The 20,088-nt window shown below is 38.5% G+C and overlaps 1 protein-coding gene across 1 annotated transcript in view; it reads right to left on the bottom strand.

Annotated features, from left to right (window-relative positions):
* ephx2 (epoxide hydrolase 2, cytoplasmic) overlaps nucleotides 1-20,088 on the bottom strand; it is a 64,271-nt gene that overhangs the window by 24,173 nt on the left and 20,010 nt on the right. Inside the window, exons 9-13 of the mRNA XM_041253205.1 lie at nucleotides 18,952-18,986; nucleotides 18,352-18,378; nucleotides 7,392-7,477; nucleotides 4,139-4,250; nucleotides 2,994-3,068 (exon numbers count right to left, since the gene is read on the bottom strand). Coding sequence (XP_041109139.1) covers nucleotides 2,994-3,068; nucleotides 4,139-4,250; nucleotides 7,392-7,477; nucleotides 18,352-18,378; nucleotides 18,952-18,986 — 335 coding nt within the window. The remainder of the gene's footprint in view (nucleotides 1-2,993; nucleotides 3,069-4,138; nucleotides 4,251-7,391; nucleotides 7,478-18,351; nucleotides 18,379-18,951; nucleotides 18,987-20,088) is intronic.

Here is a 20,088-nt window from a genome sequence, read left to right as displayed (position 1 = left end):
CACAAGCTTGTATTAGCTCCTAGGGGTCAATGCAATAGATTAAGTGAACTGTTAAAAATCTACTGTTCACTGTAATTATGAACCACGACAGCCGTGAAACCCTTATTTCATACATCTGAACACTGTGCAGGGATGGGGTTAAATCCATCCCTGCCAACAACCATGGGTGGAATGTGGCCATTCTCTAATTAGGTAATTGCGTGCTAATTGGGGAATGGCCACACGTATATAAAGGGAAAAAACATCCTTTGTTTTGTGGAGGAAGGTGAAGGTAAAGGCGAAGGCCCAGCCTGAAGGTGAAGAGTGGTTTTCTTGTGCTTGACTTGTTTTGTTTCACTCTTTATTTTGGTCATTGTTTGTTTGTTCATGTGTTTTGGTTTCTGTTTCATTAATAAACGAGCGGAACATTGATTTAACTGCAGCCTCCAGCCTCATTCCTGACGCCATCCTGCTACATTAACAATTTGGTCTACAATCCCCAGTCCAGAAGTCATCATTAACAAGGAAATGAAAATCTACCCAGTATAATCATCATTCTAAATCTTATGATTATAGGATAGGCTGAAGATTAGAATGATAATATTTCGAAGCCAGGTTCATATTAGGTTAGGCAGACTTATTTTCAACCAGAAAGTCGGTGTAAAAGAAAGCTACACACATGGCTACAAACCCAGAAAGTAAGCTGGCTACCACAGTTTCTTTATGCATTCAGCTACACGATAGTAATGATAGTAATGAAAATGATCATATACCAGTTCAAGGAGTTCAAGGCACCAGCAAAACATCTTTTAATGTTGGCAAACAGCGTGGGCTGGCGAGTGGGCAGAGGGGTTTTGAAATGAGCTCTGTTTCTGCCTGCGATGTAATATCCAACAGTAATGAGGTGCAGCAAGTGATGACAGATTGGCACTGGGTCTGTTTGTGTGTCTGCACAGTAGTGCAGCCTGCCTCTGCCCCAAAGGGTTCATTAGCGCTGAGCATCGTTGTGTCACACTGAGGCTGTGTAATGTCTCCTGTGATGAACTATTAGATTGTAATGCATCTGAGGGCAGGATGGAGAACTCTTTAATGGTCCTCATTGGATGCCAGGTCACACAGCGTGGGATTCCACTCTTAAACAGAACAGGGAGCACTCGCTGGCTCGCATACAGACTGCACACATTATCTTCAGATCTTGTTTGTTGCTGGTAGGGAAGGGAGTTCAGCTTGTCTGCTGAAAGGGACACTGATAGAACCGCCTCATAGTTTTAGTTTTGTTTTGTTTTTTCTGGAAGGAACACCGAACACAATTCTAAGCAAACTAAGAATATTTGTAAGAACTTAATGAAATGCCTGAGTTGTTTATTTCGGGTTTGGCAACATGATCGGGTGCTTTTCTTCTTTTCTGAAGAAACTGTGCAAAAGACGATTTCAAGTAAAAAGCTTTGAGAATCTAGCCCTTTATTTTCAATCACAATAAGCAGTTAAGTTACCAACCAAAAAAAGAAATAAACAACTCAGACTCAAAAAAGCTGCATTCTCAGCTCACATACTGGTTTTATACACTTTGTAGTGGGATGTTTCTTTGAAAATGTGTACAAAAAAAAAAAAAAAAAAAAAAACAAAATGACAGATTTCTAAAACCATTAACAGATCTATGAGCACATTGGTTCCCTTCTAGTTTTTTTTCAACAGGAAAAGAAATACAGCAACAATACACTTGTTTTTACCTTATATACCCAATTCAGTCAATCACATACAGAAGACCACTCTTCAATACAACAATTCAAAGCCCCATCACAATGCCCAAGAATAGCAGAACCAGAACTGAAACTTGGCTTGGCTTAAGGTAAGTAAGTTCTTTGGTGTAAGACATTACCCAATTAAATATTGACTTTCTCTGCATTTTTACTAAATCACCAGCTTTGCCTGCTCTTGATAGCAGTTTGGAATTTGCAGAGCTAAATTTTAGAGGGTTCATCATTTCTGTGAAATTAATTAGCATAGCCATGCCCTCCTAACACAGAGAGATTTAATTAGTCATGATCAATGGCAGAGAAAAAAAAAAAAGAGCTTTCAAAAAACTACACCACAGTTTAATTACTGTCTACAAAAAGCTGTGCTACACTTTTTCCTGAGCCACATGTATAATAGAGAAGGATACCGATATGAGGACAGGGAGTTCTGGATAAAAAACAAATCTTTCAAAAGCATTCTCATTCACTTAAAAAGGGAGATCAAATATTGCCTGTACATAATGTATCTGAATATATATCTTGATATGATCACATGCCATTTATTAATTGTGTGCCAGTGGTAAGTAGTATTGTGTAAAATAGTGTGTATTTATTGTAATTAGTTAAGTACCTGATGCTCCTGGGAGAGCTTGTGCTGTGTGTGATTGCCAGGTGTGGAATCTAATAAGCAGGTAGGTGTGTTCCAGCGGGGCGTCAGGTATAAAAAGTTCCCATTTATTCACCTCTGGGCTATTAGAACACCATAAACCAACGGGCTGAAGATGGTCCACACTACCCAAACAGAGACCGAAACACCTTGCTGAAATCCTCCGCTCGCCGTGATGGTGAACCGGAATCAGAACCAAAAGCCGCCAAAACAGGCGATGGCTGGATGTGTACCCGGAGTAGAGGTTTGTGTCTATGCAAGTAAAGATTATTTCAGGGATGGTAGATCCCCATACATAAGTATAGCGAGGTGTACAAGCAGGACCCCAGTGTATTCACTGTTTTCATGGCACCTTTTATTTTATAGCTTTTTGTATATTGTTGTATGTGCTCCGCGTGTTATCATTGCTGGTAGAGTCACGTGAGTAGTCTATCTGTGTTTATGTAAATAAAACCTGTTCTCCTGTGGGGTATATCATACTCAACCTCCGTCTCCATCTCCTGCCTGTCACTCAGCAGCGAATGCACACACGCACATGGCAGCACCCTGTCACACGGGTCTTGCATGATAAGGTGCTCTAAGCTCAGAAGGTATGGTGTAAGATTCCTCACCTCATCTCCGCTCCCAACAAACATCAGTTTGAAAGTCCTCTCCAGATTTTCTTCCATTTCGGCCTCTGCCACACCCTGGGGGTAGAATTAAGAAGTCAAAAGTCATGAACCTTGAGGTCTCTTGAGGTTTGTGTACTGGAATGCAGTATGGGGGTAAGAGATTTTTGATGCTTACAATGCTAATTTAGGATAATTACTAAAATAAACTATGTAAGATGAACACTTTGTAAATGCATCATTTTAATGTTTAAAATATTTCAGCAGTATTAGTATCTTATCATATTATACAAAAAAACTGCAAAGTTAGGATGACGGGATCAGCCATTATAGGTGTGATATTCACAAATGGGGCTATGCATATGACTGGGTATTCAATTCTAACTTGAATAGTTTCTACATGTGAAATGTGTTTGGTGAGGAATCTATTTGTTACCAATCCTTTGAGGAAAAGCAAACCTTTTTTTCTTTATTTATGTGGTTCATGGTTGAATGAAAGCTGGGATATGAGTAGAGTGTATTGCATTCCTAGAGAGCTTGTATAGTAACACAGAAAGTGAACCTATGGCTTGGTGGCAGGAAATAAAATGTAAACTAAAATCTGTAAAACTAAAAGATCTGCAGCAAAACAATAAGAGGCTTGCTTTTGACAATGTAATTAGGTCCTACATATTTACTTACCATGACAGATCACCACAAAAAGTTGGATTTTAAACCCTATCATCTTCAATTTACACCAAACTTGGTTCTTATGGTTGTTTCAGACAAACAAGCTAAAATTTACAGTTCAGACTGATCAGATCAAGGGGTCAAAAGTTATAGAGAGGTCAGAATGTGGTTGATGGGTACACCCACATCCCCCTTAACGTTTACCAACCTTTTACATCAAAACAGTTTGTGCTAGACTTGTGGGAGGTGTCATTTTATTTAAAATCGCATATTTAAAACAAATGTATAAAAAATGAATTTGAAAAAAAACAAAAGGCAGTTTACACCTTAAAGTGATTTGTCAGTCAAACTGCACCCCAGTCAGCTGAGAGATGTCAATCTTAAATGTTATGTTGCATCAAGTGCTGGGAAAGTCTGAGGCCGGGCACCAAAGCCAAAAAAGTCCAAATGCTGTTTATTGTCAGAGAGATCCCACTTACTGGTTTCTGAAAGTACAGCTGGTAGTCGAAGATAGGGACAGACTTAATTCTCTCCATGGGGTTCACATCAGGATTGGCAGGGAAGAGGGGGGTGTTTAGTGAAGCCACAGCTCTGGAACACAGTATCAAGGAGAATGGAGGAAGAATGGGTTAACTAGTTAAAATGTGTCCATTTGTTAATGGGGTTGAAAAAGACTGCAAGGACAATCAGCAGTAGTTTTTGGCAGGTACATTCAACCTTATTGGTTATCTTTTGTTCCATATTTCTTTAACTATTTAGTCAGCATTTCATTTTTAGTAAAATTATATTACATATACTGCAGCATTTATTTTAAATTGTTAAAAATGGCTGTGGCACTTAACTGAGGGCAGCGTTTATCAGAAAATACTATGGTTTTTGAACGATGTAGTATTTTATTACATGATTTAAGGTATTTTAAAAGTGGCACCGTGAAAGCCTCCAATCTGCAGCACTATACTCTTGTGTATTTTTGGGTTTGAATACAGTACATTTACTGACAGTTAACAAGAGCCTATTAGGTGCGAGTTGGGAGGTCAGGGAGTACTGTACCAGCGAATCAGGATCAGATGAGTGTGAGGCAGTTGTTTTTCATAACGAAAAATATTACCATGTATTGGAACTACATTTCCTATGCCATTGGTGGAAAAACAGCCCCACAGAAGGATATTACCACCTCCATGCTTGACAGTAGGTATGGTGTTCTTTTCTTTGTATGCCTCGCCAGACTTTCTCCAAACGTAATGACTATCCGCGTGACCAAGTAGCTCGATTTTTGTTTCACCACTCCATAAAACCTGAACAGAACTTGTATCAATCATTCAAATCCTGTTTTGCAGACTTTAAGCAACTGTCCTTGTGACATTTTCCTAAGAGTGGCTTTTCCCTTGGCCTGCGACCATTGAGACCTTTACCATGCAATACTCGACCTATGGTTGAAATGGAAACCCCAGTCCCACTTGCAACCTATTTACTTGGAATATCTTTGGCAGTCAATCTCAGATTGTTATTAACCTTCATATTAACCCATGAATTCTACTTGTTCTTGTTGAAAGAAACTTCTGTCTTCCAGACAAAGGGAGCATTGTGACAGCACCATGAGTCTTGTACTTGTTGATAATAGAAACAATAGTTGAAATTGGGATACTCAAATGCTTGGAAATCTTCTTGTATCCTTCTCCAGCTTTATGACAATGAATAATGTTCTGCCTAAAATCTTCAGATAGCTTTTTACTGTTTCTAATATTGATTATTGATAATGACAGCAATCATCCTATGCCCTAACCTTTTTATACTCTCTAAGAATGTTCACCTACAATCCAGCATTTTCTAGACTTTTCTGTACTGCCCTGTAACACCTGCAAGTCATGTTGAATAATAATAATAAATAATAATAATAATAATAATAATAATAATAATAACAACAACAACAACAACAACAACAACAACAATAACATGAAAAGTGATGTCAGTCTGAATATAGTAATAAGATTCTACTGCTGCTGGGTGCTTAAGGGAACACTAAGCCCTCTGCCTCCCAATACATACAGTGCCATGAAAAAGTTTTTGCCCCCCCCCCCGGTCTGATTTTCTGCATTTTTGCACATTTTTCACATTGAATTTGGTCAGATTTTTTTGTGGGTTGTGGTAGTATATAGAGGAAGTCTGAGAGAAAAAATGGCATCAAAGATTGGTGCTTCTTTCATTTGTTTGGTGTGCAAGGTAATCAGACATGCAATCTTCAGGTGTGAAAAAGTTATTTCCCCCCTAGTTAATGCAACCCAATTAAAGGGATAATTAGGGTCAGCTGTTTGAATACTTTAGTTAACAATCAGGCCTGATTTTGGCCAGCCCTGCCCAATATAAATCTGATTAACTTTGGCCCTTACTATCAGAGTGAAGTTGTCTGTACACAGGTTCTAGAGGCACATTATGCCATGATTAAAAGAAATTCCTGAAGACCTCTGGAAAAAAGTTCTTGATGCCTATCAGTCTAGAAAGGGTTACAAAGCCATTTCTAAGGCCACTCCACCAAACCACAGTTAGAGCCATATTATCCAAATGGAAAAAGGTTGGGACAGTAGTGAATTCTCCCAGGAGTGGCCGTCCTGCCAAAATTTCTCCAAGAGCACGGCGTAAAATCGTCCATGAAGACACAAAGAACCCTAAAACAACATCCAGTGATCTGCAGGCCTCTCTCACCTTGACTATGGTCAGTGTTCATGAATGCAAAAATGGGATTCAGGGCACAGCAGCAAGGTGGAAACCACTGCTCACTAAGAAGAACATGAATGCTCATCTCAAGTTTGCCAAAAAGCACCTGGATGATCCTCAAGAGTTCTGGAACAACATTCTATGGACAGATGAGTCAAAAGTGGAACTTTTTGGCCAACATGGGCCCCGTTATGTCTGTTGAAAACCAAACACTGCATTCCACAGTAATAACCTCATACCAACGGTCAAGCATGGTGGTGGTAGTGTCATGATTTGGGGATGCTTTGCTGCATCAGGACCTGGAGGACTTGCCATCATTGAAGAAACCATGAATTCTGCTCTGTATCAGAGAATTCTACAGGAGAATGTCAGGTCATCCATCCATGAGCTGAAACTGAATCACAGCTGGGTCATGCAAGACAATGATCCGAAACAAACAAGCAAGTCTACATCAGAATGGTTGGAACAAGAAATTTAAAGTTTTGGAATGGCCTAGTCAAAGTCCAGACCTAAACCCCACTGAAATGTTGTGGCAGGACCTGAAACGAACAGTTTATGCTCGAAAACCCACAAATGTCACCGAGTTGAAGCAGTTCTGCATGAAGGAGTGGGCCAAAATTCCTCCACGGCGCTGTAAGAGACTGATCAATAACTACAGGAAGTGTTTGGTTGCAGTTATTGCTGCTAAATGTGGTGTAACCAGTTATTGAGTCTAAGAGGGCAATTACTTATTCACTCAGTGGCACTGGGTGTTCCATAACTTTCTTTAATATATAAATGAAATAAGTATCCAAATTTTGTGTTATTTGTTCACTCAGGGTCCCTTTTATTTAATATTAGATTTTGGTTGAAGATCTGATAACATTCAGTGTCAGGGGGCAAATACTTTTTCACGACACTATATACAAGTACATAGAGAGACAGACAGGCCCTTCATGAACTCTATTGTAATTGGTATGGCTCATTTAGCCAATATATTTGGAGAGCTCTGGATCAAAAAAATGTACTCCACTTTATTACCTGACTCTTTCAGGATAGCACTGTGCCATATTCCACACAACCGAACCGCCCCAGTCATGCCCAATCAGGGTTACCTGGGGGATGCCCTAAAGGAAAGAAATTAGTCAAATTTAGGAAAACTTCACCTTTTAAAAGTTATCACATATTGAGGTAGCAAAGTATCAAATTTGTTACATTATGATCCCCCCCCCCACCCACATAAAACAGTGAAAAAAAACACCAGTAATCTTTCAGGTGATCATTCCTTACTAGGATCTGGAAGTCAACCAACTCAATACAGTCATTTCAGTAATCAGGATACAACAGGTTTGGTAGTTTATCAGCATTCAGGCAGGTCATTCCAAAACCTTAGACATGAACTGGGAAATAGGACAGTCATATCCCTATAAAAGCCAGTTTTGGTATACAATGGTAAAAGAATAGACAATTGCAGTGAAGCAATTAAATTGTAACAGGACACAGACAGACAATCACACATTCAAGGCAAGCTCCTTTGAGTTAAATTTTAAACTCCTCACTAAGGAAAGTGTGTTAAAATGCAGCAAATTAGTCTTGCAATTACACCACAGTGAACTGAAAAATGACGATTCAAATTTACCATGGTAAAGTTTTACAAGGTCCAGCCTATAAAACATCACTATAAAATAGCCCATAACCACAAGCTTTTCGGAAACATTTGAAGAAACTTCTGTAAGTGACATTTAAAAAAAAAAAAAAAGTTCAAGCCAAAACATAAACAATATTACACTATGCATCCTGTAAAACAGTCTGTGTACAACATGCAGAAATGTTCCACACATTTGTAAAGGGTGCAGGTTATACATCCGATAATTGCATCACACGCCTAACACAGCACTAGAGAATTAAGGTTCTATGAGCCTAGCAAGTGCTGAGCTACAACATCTGTATGTTTTGGCTCCAGACACTATGTCTCTCTCTCTGGGACCTTAAGTTAGTACCCTTCCAGCTTGAGCAATCATTGCCTATACAATCTCATAGCTCTGAAACAAAAAGACAGAAATCGTATCCATCAGCTCTTACTCTTCTCGTCCACCCAGGGTTTCTGTCACTGTCAGTCATCCGTACGTCAGTTAAATTAGCCTTTAAATGCTGCCTAATGATCCAATTTTTCACAATATGATTTCCATTCGAGGAAGTGCCTCCTCGTGATTAACAGTGGACTCACACAAATAAAAATGTGTCCTGCAACACAGCCAGCCTACTTGCCATCCTACTGTCCTGGTGTGTCCATATTTACTCAAGGAAAAGTTGCTCCTAAATTCAAGTTACAGCGGTGTGTATTTGGACAACATGACTCTGTCAGTAAACTCTATTACAGCAAATATTTGTGTTCATTTTTATTCAGTGCTAACCACTGCATGCTTTACAGTTATGGCAGCGACAAGTATTCAACCATCTCCGTGCATCTGGGGGTGGGGCACTTGTTTCACATTTTACCCCATTCAGATTGTAACATTCAGAAAGCCTGACTGATTTGACACTACATGGTGTCAATATTTCTGGAAACCACTGTAAATTAAAAACAGTGTTCTTCATTATCAGTGTTTTAGAACCGTGCAAAAAACACCATTAATGTTTAATTGTGCAACATGCAGGCGGTAAAGGCAGGGGCTTTGCTGCATCATGCAATAATATACAACGTATTTTGTTGTTTCTGAGCATCTGGTTCCACACTGTTTCAATGAAATGCCCAAATTAGCTTAAAACACATACGTTACTCCAAAAGGTGAGAGCAATATTACTGTAACAGAAACTGTAATACCACTCTGTACAGATGTTAATGACTTGCTAATCTAGAACTAATGTTTGGTAAGCATTGCAGCTTTTAAAGTCATACAATTTGATTCAGTGACTCCAATCCTATTTTGCTTTTGATGGTAATGCATTGGAACAAGTCATTTCAGTTTAGTTTGTACCATGGCTCAATGCCTCATAACCTGTTACATCATTCACTTCATATAAAGTAGGTGGTGCTTAAGATTACTACCAAACTGGGTCTCACAGGCCTAGTTAAGCATTGCATAACAGAGATTTCTGGATACATTTAACAACTTTACAATTGATTGCCTTTTCATGATATCGACAGGTTTGCAGAGCAATGTTCTATGTTATCTCATTAATAGCAGTTAGAGGGGTCTCTTCAGTGACTTAAAATACTACTTCATTTCTGTCTAATCCTTGTCTTTGTGGAAGAAAAAGCATAAGCCAAGCAGGGAGGCCACTGTTTGATTGTTTGATTGATTGTTTAATTGTCTGAATGGAAAAGCGTGGAATGTGGCCAGGTGGTGACTGGATTATTAATTGAATTAATCAAGCCCCAGCCCACATGGTATAAAAGGGAACAAAGAAGTGTTTGTTTGGTGAGAGCAGAGAGCAGTCAGCAGTCATATCTTGGGTGTGGTATTGTGAAGTGTTTATTTGTAGAGTTTTGTTCAAACCTTTGTTTTGTTTTGCCTGGGACGTTATGCCACAGGCAGCAATTAAAAAAGCTCCATTTGGCCAGTGAATCATCTGAAATACTGTAGGGTTCTTGGCCTTTAACAACATCATGTCATTAGTGATCTGCAATTTGGATATTTTGCTGCTCCCAAAACATTTCCATGTTTTATTGCATCTGCTCCCACCAGATGCCAGGCCCAATAAACACCAGAAAATACAGTGCAACAAATTTACATCCACAGTAATTAAACATGACTTTTCCCTTTGGAGGAGTCTGGTCAAAATACTCAGGGCTTTAAACAGATCTTTAACACAACAGATTGAACAAATCTAGTCCGGTAGTTCATTACTGTAAGACCTCTGACAAGAGGGATACCTCTGGTGCTGTAAATTAAAGTAGTATGTAGCAGCAGTGGAGGCTGACCAGATACCCTTGCTTGTGATTGTCCTATCTAAACACAAAAATGTCACACTAGAAACAGTATGGCATATGAAATAGTGGTCCCTATTTAGAAAGCTTTACCTTGTGAGTTATTTAACAACTTGTTATTTACAGACTGTTTTCATTAATTAAAGAGAAAGTGCACAATCACCAAGTGCTTCTGATTGCAATTACTCAAACACTGTGCTTTTTTGTGTTAAGGTCAGGAGTTGCTCTTCAGTTCTAGGGATCAGCCATATAAATATGTACCAGGCTAGATCACCTGCAGTGTCCATATAGAAGTAAGCACAGGTACAATCTTGCGCTCCCCAATTACATTGAAATCCACTTTATGTTCAGTAATTATTAGTACCTGAACTGACTATTGCAACCTTTGTTCGCTCTTTCAGTTTCCTGTTCAAAATTGCAATTTCATTAGCTGTTATTCTTAGTGAATCCAATCACTCATTTTGGAATTGGTTTTAAAATATTTCAGAGCGTAACAAGAACTAGACTCACTGAGTGATGAAGTGGCAAACAAGTATATTCATATTCTTTCATTCAGTTCAGCTGCACCCTGAAATATTATCCATTTACCAAATAATGCAAAATGATTCTGGGACACGTGTTCTTCATGTTATATCAGAATACAGGATCACAATGTAAACTGCAATGTGTCATGTTAGAGTGTCTCCTGGAGATATTGTGGCAGATGAGGAAGAGTGTGGGGCGAAGCACCTGGCTCTAATTTGTTTTGATGGGCCCTGCATAGAGGCAAGGAAAACCCTGCAGTCAGAGCTGCTGTTTTGAAGGCTGCCGACAGCCGTGAGGAGACCTTGTCTGGTCATAAGCAGTGAAGGTACTGTGTTTGTTGTATAAAATGTGTAAAAACGGTGGTTGTGACTGGAAAATAGCTTAGCCGTCTATTTTGGTTAGTTTACGATTACTCAAAGAAAAGTTTAGTTTAGCATTCTACGTGGGGAGTTAGGTTTTTGTTTTGTCTTGTTTGTTTAGTTGCACTGTTTATTTGTATTTTGGCAATAAAAGTGCCGAAGCGCTGAAAAAAAAGTTCCTGTGCTGGGTTAAGTAATTCGTGCCAAACGAACCCGAGAGCCAATGGCTTGATCACAATATATATTGCAGCTTACAGCCTGTCACTGAACACAGCAGGCACTGACCTGTTCAATTGACCCAATCAGTAAAGCACTGCTAATCTGAGCAGTAGGACTGGCGGACAGACAAGAAGCTCTGCATTCATCAAATGAAAAAAATTCACAGGCCTTCTAATGGGAAGTGCAACTGGACCAACATCCATTTTAGCGATGCATTACCTAACGAATTAGCCAGTATGGGTCACACCCTTTAACCAAATGCAAGACCATTTGTTAGGTAATAAAGTCAACCTAATTTAGCTGACCCTGATGCTATACTTTTTAATGTCTAATTGCTATGTTTGACTATTAATTATTATATTGTTTAGATTTCAAGAAGTCTTCTCAATTTATCAATGTTTGTCTCAAGTTTAGAACTGTGGAGAATACCCCAGGATTTGTTGGGACTGTGAGGACACAAACATCATAAGGTGTAATTTATGATGAGTTTAATGGCAAATTACAGATGCATGTTATATTATGCCATGTAAAGTTTATTAATAAGAAATTGTATGTACCTGATCAGTTGGCCAATTCCAGGTCAACGACTGGATGATAATATAATTGGTTATTTGAGGTCCATTATCACTAAATGTTCTGAAAGTTCTGCCAGTGATCAGTTTGGAATGATCAGTAAACAGCAACTATCTTTCTCTGATAGAGAAGCCTAGAAAGTCTTACTAATAGTAGCTTTTAATGGATATTTTAGTCTTTCTAATTCCATATCGATATACATGGTGTCCCATAATTCAGGCATCATAGGCATAATTGTTAATCAGGGTTTTCAATTAGTTTTAAGATATGTGGCACTTACAAGGTAGTAGGGGGCACCAATCTCATCGTGGCGCATAGTGCCAACGGGGCAGAGTGTGGGAGTGAGGTGTTCCCCCTCCCACTGGGACATTTTTGAAAAAGGGGATTAAAATAGTGCCTTCTGGTGCAATTCTGGATGATTTAAGCCTGCGCTAAACTAGTAGTGGTCTGCTCGTAGTGTCTAACAAAGTACTCCATTAGTGCAATGAAGGAGCTTTATTTCAGCACTGCTCACAACAAGGCACGATCAACAAGAACAATAGATTTTTGAAGCATAAAGGCCCCTGCAATACAAGGCTGGCTGAACTTATTTTTAATTTACTGTTTCAGTTTTCAGGGGGGGGGGGGGGGGGGGGGGGGGGGGGGGTGGGGGGGGGGGGGGGGGGGGGGGGGGGGGGGGGGGGGGGGGGGGGGGGGGGCGAAGGTAAACTTTGGGATGGCTTCAGCCCACCCAAGCCTACCGCCGCCCCTGCAGAACTATAAATCATCACTTTTTTGGGTGAATGGGTAAATTAGGCCAGTAAACAACCTAATGGATCCAGAGTGGGTTGAAAGTCTGCTTGCTCTTTGCTATCAAATCATCAATTTCCCCAGAGTAAAAATGAGAAACCAGAAATAAAAGCTGTTTGTAGCAGCTCTTAACAACATCCATCCAAAGTAGGGGACCCAATGGCTTGCCCAGTAAAGGCACTGCCACTTGGAGTGCTGGGAAAAGTCATGCAATCAGGAATCCCAGTCATGCCAAGCTGCCTTTGTGCGCTACAAAATCAGCTGACCCCTTCTTGTCAACTGCTGGCGACCAGGCTGAGACTGAACTCTACATACATATATATGTACGGTAAGTATTGTGATTTGTTGGAGGGTAGTGCAGGTGTGTATTTCGCACACTATGGCTTGTGATGAGTAATTTTAATGATGCCGAACTAGGAAACTGTTTGCCTGAATTCACTCAAACTTGGCAAAAACATGTTACAAAGTTATTGAACAGACTCACACCGCAGGTGAAAATAATTGAAGGTCACTCATTCTAATTAAATTTGAATTTACAAAAAGTTTAGCTGGCAAGATGAGGTGGCAACAAGACTATTTTCTCTCAGCAAATGATTAACTAGCTTTGCCTTTCTCCTCTAAAATATAGTTGGAATTTTACTTAACTGTTACTGTACCTTTGAATGGATGGCTCACTTAAAGCATTTAAAAACAGATGCAACTGGAAAAATCTCAACTCACCTCATTCCCCAAAGCTCCTGAGGTGATTGTTGAGGACATGTATGCAGAAAACGTGTTTGAAAAACTCTGAAATGGTTTGTCTAGAACCTAGAAATGGAGGTCAGGTGTGCCTTATACGCATTGCAGATACAATACTAACCATTGTGAGCAAATAGACCTTTACAGAGCATCAACACTGGTACTGGCAAACAAAATAATTATTTACTGTATACTGCATGCTATGTTTGCTCCTTTTAATTCTTCTCTGCCTACATACTCTTCCAATCTCTCACTCTCTATTCTAACTGGATGTAATTCATTCTGCCAGCCTGTCAGCTGTGTTATTTATATCCATTCATCTTTCAGTTTGATTGAAGGTTTAGGTTTAGTTCTCTCCATTTACCTGGGGCTGCAGCCCAATAAAAACAGCTCATCAGAATGATGGCACTATTATATTTTTTTATTTATTAATACCCGTCACCGTGTCAACAATATCACCTTAATTTTTTCGAGAAACCTGAGTGTCGCTCCAATCTGCCATGAGAATCATCAACATGAAGGTTGAGATTGAAACCAAATGATGTGACAGGTTAAGGTAAAAGAAAAATGCCATTTTCTTAACCATTTCGCTGCCAAGCTAACTAGAAATGGGATTTTTTTTTTTATCCACTGGGGCATATTATAAGGCAAGTGTCATATCAGATCGAATGCTTTCTAAAAATGAATTAAAATGAAATTATGAAGAACTGTATCATTGCTGTGTTCAGAGGTTAAAACAGCGTGGCAGTAAAATGGTTAATTTATACCGGACACCTCCTGTAACTCTTAAGGCCTGGTCACACAGGTGACTTTTGTTGACGACAACAAGGGGATGACAGCTGTTGCCGGCTTGTCACCTCACGTGACCACCCTAGTCAACACCCCGGCAACATGTCTCCAGTGATGATGTTCTATTTCAGACGACATAAGGGCAAGATTTTTAATACCAGCCAATCTTATTTGATTGTAGTGTCACATGCAGCTCTCCAGATAAGGTTTTGGATCTGGGAATAATTGATCCTCTAATTAATACTGAGAGAGTAAAATGTATTTTCAGGGGATAAAATGCAACATTACTTTGAAGTCATGAGTATTCTTGATAAATACTGTACAATCTTTAATGGTAATGGGGTAGTCATTAAAAAAGAGCCTTCCATTTTAACTGCAATGTTACTTTGAACTACTGTACAACCACGCTTGTGTTCTACAAGCACATTTTTTCGAGGTATCACACTGACTCTGCAAATTACGTTACTTATATTTTAACATGAAATTCTTAAACTCAGTGAACATGTTAAATACAGGTACATAAACTACAGATACATAAAAAGTTTTATTTAAGTTATAAAACGGTTTAATATTATATGCACCTTATTTTAGCGGTTCCCTCTGACGATGGTTCCAGTTGGATTTGTAGTTGGACTGGGGTGTTCATGCTTCAATTTGTGTTGCATCAAATGTGTCTTATTGTTACTGCAATTGGCTGAAAAAGACAACAGGGCTAGCCAGAGATTGGATAATATTTGTTGGGTTGTTTTTTCTTGTGTACAGTTTCCTAGTAACTGAAGACGTTCTACTCTAGGAGATGTAGTTGTTAATGGAAGTTTTAGGGGAGGCGGGAGGGGAGGCAGCAAGCTGTTCAACAAAATTGCTATGCATATTTTTATGCATTAAATTTAGTGCATATTTTGGCTTTTTTAATTTATAAAAATGGCAGGTACGCAGCTTATCTGGACTGCTGGTCACATGATAATAAAATGGCGATGCAGACACATGACCTGGAAGTGAAGCCAATAGATTATTGTGCATTTTTTTATTGGTTTGAGAAATAATTACTTAAGAAAATAAAAGGTTCCCATGGAGGCAGTCTTATTTCATGTTTCCTTTGTTTCCATTTTTTTATTATTTTTACAATAAATGAAAACACAAGGCAATAAACGTTTTTTTATTTTTTGGTCCGAACCCAAAACGTTATTTTTTTTTCTCCTCTCTTTCTCTACCTCATGTAACATTGCTATTAAAGCAGCGGCAGCAGCCTTCCTTCACAGCATGTTTACGTCTCGTGACAAATGTGCATAATTGGTTTGCATTCTCGACCGCATACTTGTCTCCCATGTGACCACCGCAAACTGCAAGGCAACACACAGGCAACAAACGTCCTCCTCAACAAAAGGCGCCTGTGTGACCAGATCTTTAGAAGTGCAAGACCTACATCATAACAAATGTGTTATTTCTTGCAACCACTTAATCACCAGGATGTGATGACAAATACAAAATGATACAAAAGTGGATCTAAACTAAAGATAACTTATTTCACATCCATACCAGGTTACCCGTCAAGATAACCACCAACCCCAGCAATTCACGCTACCTCTAATCCTTTGGATCTGTATGCTTTTGTAATAGATTGCGGTTTGGAAATTCAGCAGATTGCAAACTGTTAACCTCATCAGTTACAGCTTCCCATCATAATTCATGCCTTGATTATATTGCTTGTACACAATGGAAAAGTGCTGGCATTGCTATACTGCCTTTTGCATATCTAGATCCAAACTGTCTCATGTTTGGCTCTCTGAATAGCCACAGCCCAAGGTGAAAGGCTGCTGACTGTCTTCCATTGACTGAGATAGCTCAGGGGGTTATCTGTCAAACACACACAGGACTGTAAAATATACATGCCATTACAGAAGGCTTGAAGGCCTGTCTGGCCTGATATGAAACATATTAATAGCAGCAGAGCCTGAATACTTGTCAAAGGAGGAATGTGAAAGGTATTGAAACCGCTACACCCAGAGGCCCAAACGCTTCTATTTATAAAGCAAACCATTTTTATAGTCACGTCATTTTTTTATTTTATGAATCGTCACAAAGCTGGCGTTGTAAAGCGTATTGTCTAATTGCAAAACGTGCTTTTTAAAAACTATGTCTTCCCCCTGTGTCGTTTTATCGTCTGGCAGACATGTCACACCAGAAGGACCCCTCAGGAAATTAGACATCAAAAACTTAGGAAACGAAAGACTAATTCAGGGACTAAGGTTCAGCTTCATACAACATAGAAAGCAGAGAGCCAATTAACTGTGTGCAAATATCTAATGCACATTTATAACTTCAAAACGCTCAATGAGAATGCTGAGCTAAAACTAATGAGAAACCCAGTTAAGTCACAATGAAGACTGAACCTCTTAAGATGTTTGTCTACCTTACCTTGGGTTTATTAATGAGGAACCCAGTCACAATGTACAACCGAGAAAACTAATATTATTTAATGCTAACACTTAACAAATTCAATTTAATTTTTTTTTTTTTTATCACAGTTGTCTGTTTTTCTATTTAGTGCTTTATCAGATCTGCTAAAGTTTAATTGTAGGTTAAGATATAGTGACTAGGTTCTGTAACACAGGGTGTTATACAGCTGAACACAACCTGCCCGCAGGTATTGAGACAGAGGAGTAAAAGCAGAAGTGGGTATGAGGTGTCTGTTGCTCATTTTAGACACACACATTTTCGTATAAAATGCATAGCAAATGTCCAATTAAATTTAAATCTAGAAGTCAAGTAAAATACAAAAGCATTAAATAGAGCTGTAGGGATCAGGGAATGCTGTAACTATGTGCAACACAGAAAACTTTAGTGTTACACATCAGAATTGTTGTATTTGAAGTGAGAAACACCTTCAGTGCATGTACAGTGGAAGCTCAATGTACCTCTTGAGATTTGACATTTAACAACAATTTTAAGATTTCTTTATTGAAAACAGGTGTTTACCTAAGCAAGGTGGCAAAAAACTTTGTGAATATGGTCCTGTCTTTCTTTGAATGGACCCCCATGACTTACCACTTTCTGGCATCACTATTCCAATAATACTGTGTTGTTTCACTAGAAGTGCGGTTGAAGTAGCCCCTGCAGCAGCTACCTGCACTATAAACTTCAGCCCAGCAAGGGTCTTGGTCAGGATGGTTCAGACCAGGTCACCCGGTTGCCAAAAGAGACCTTCAATTTTAATATGACCAGTAGCTTTTAACAAAGTCGCCACGTTGGCGATTAAGAATTTACAGTCTAGACAACAAAACTTTGCTCTGGTAATAAAAGCTTAAATTTAATGTATATATTTCCCTGGCATTTCATGAAGTTAGTTCTCTGACACATCAACTGTATATAGCTCCCCTCTCACAATTTAAAGATAATAACAAAACACCCATTACATGAAAACACAGCATACAATAGCAATGTGTGTGTAACGTATACACGTCTCCTCATACAGTCCCCATTTGAAAATACTGGCCACCATAAAAGTTCACTTGGCCACCAGGTTTTGAAAGCGCTTATTACACCAGCTTACAAAGTGATTTGTCCCACAATGGTCTTTGTAGAAATAAGTGCCAGTCCTTTTGTTATTCTGGCAATACACTGTTGTGCACTAAATAGTGCTGGCTAATTTAAACTAATATACAGTAAAAAAAAAAAAACACACTTTGGATTATCTGGCCTACAGTATTGCAACTAGAACTTAACAGCAGCTCCTGAACTCAGGCCAAAGCACCTTGAGAGATTTATTTAAAAAAAATATATATATATATATTTGAGCAATTGCAATTCAAACTACTCAATTATTACAGACACTGTAAAATATGCAATTTGAAGCTACGTACTTATTATAAGCAACAACAAAAAAAGTTGTTTGCAATAGTTACCGCTGATGTATACAGCTGATAAATGCACTTTACCAGAAAGAGAAATATAATTTAAAAAAAAATACTCCACAGAGGTTAACTTTCTTGTTTACTGTTCAAATGACAACAATGTTTTAAATCAGCCTATCAGGGAGTCTTATCGGGATGTCCGGTCACCCTACATTCACTGAACCTACCATTTTATCCAGGAAGGTCACCAAATCCTGCAAAAAATAAAAGACTATAAATGATAGTTTAAGATTTTATCCAGTTTTCTCCGTGTACACAGTGTATCCTGTGTTTAATCTCTTAAAAAGCAACTTAGTATGGGTCTGAAATATTGCAGGTCTCTATTGTGCTATCCTCTACGTGTTTGTATTCACTCTGACATAATGTTCTGTTTCAGTCACCCTATCCTGGGGACTGTTTAAAAGCCCCAGTGTGGCCTCCATAGAACACTCTACCTCTAGTGGCTGTAAGGAATACATCAGTAAGAAATTCTTTATAGAACAAAAGTGTCCAAATTGTTATGCACATTGGGCTGCAGGGACAGGTTAATGGTTACAGCAGCTGGAAGGAAGTCCTACTTGAGTGCTCTACAGAGGAAACTGGGGTGCTTTAAGAAGTCAACAGGAAATTAGGCTTGAAACATACAAAACAATTCTAAATGACAAGAACAATACAGTAGTTTAGATAACAGCAATATTTCAGAACTGAATCAAGTTTATCTTCATTATATACACAGAATGCAACTACTGCACACCCCTCTCCCTTAGCAAATCTGAATCAGTCCATACCTTGCAGATTTCTTCCTGGGAATACTCCTCTATGTCTAAGGGGGGAAAAAATATTTATGTAGTTATTTTATTTCATTGATACAGGTTATGTTGCATTTTTCAGTGCTAATTTTTTTTTTTTTTTAAATCATAAATCAGCAGATTACTGGTCCTGGCTTCTGAGAAAACCAAGTCCACAAAGTTAACAAAATAAGTCTTAAAGTCATAAATATTACCTAATAATGTGTGCCTCTTTTATAAAGGGGCATTTGAGATCTAGCAAGTGATTGCAATACATAGTTAGGTAAGACTTAGATCTACTGCTTTGTTAACCTGGGCTACTGTTTATTTGAGCATGCCCTGTGTGAACTAGTGAATAATGTAACACACACACACACAGAGAATAGATATACTAACCTGTCAGAGATGCATGTTATACAAGCGATTTAACCTGCTCAACCATCCTGTTACTCAGAGTGAGTGTTATACACAGGTTGTGTGTTATATTTTGGAATTATTGTAAAGTGCAGTATTTCTAACTTAAAAGTATATGTTATACAAAAGGGCATAGTTATAAAACACCTCAAAATATATAGAACCACAATTTAAGTATGGTGTATGTTAAAGTACTTTTTTTTTTTTTTATAACCAAACTTAAAATAATCAGCAGGAAAAACAGCTATTCCTCAATTTAATTTTTTTTTTTTTTTTTAGAAGAGTTATTACATTTGAATGGAAAATGTGAAACGTATGGTTTTCCATATAACTAAACATTAGCCTTTTCGAATATATTTTACCGAAGACTCAAAAACATCAAATCATATGGACAATACAATTTGGACATCAAAGCCACTCTAAATTTAAAACCAGTCTAGCTATTGAGCAGGTGTTCTTAAATCAGTTTTAACGCTGCTAGCTGTGCGGTGGATGGATCTGAATGATTGAAAGTTTTCAGCTTAGCTAACAAAATAAATCCATCTTACCTGTTGTGCCCCTCCATTTGCTATACAGGTCTCAGATGTTCAGTTTGAAAGTCAAACATGTTACAGCAAACATGTACTTCATTTTAAAACATGCTATCTGATATCTGAAGCAGATGTAAAGCATAGCATTTAATAGGGGAATCAGCTAGTTGTTTAATCATGAAGACAAACGCAT

This window comes from Polyodon spathula, chromosome 6 (assembly GCF_017654505.1).
Source record: "Polyodon spathula isolate WHYD16114869_AA chromosome 6, ASM1765450v1, whole genome shotgun sequence".
Taxonomy (NCBI): Eukaryota; Metazoa; Chordata; class Actinopteri; order Acipenseriformes; family Polyodontidae; genus Polyodon; species Polyodon spathula.
Note: the sequence above shows the minus strand (reverse complement) of the source record. Positions and strands in the feature narration are given on the sequence as shown.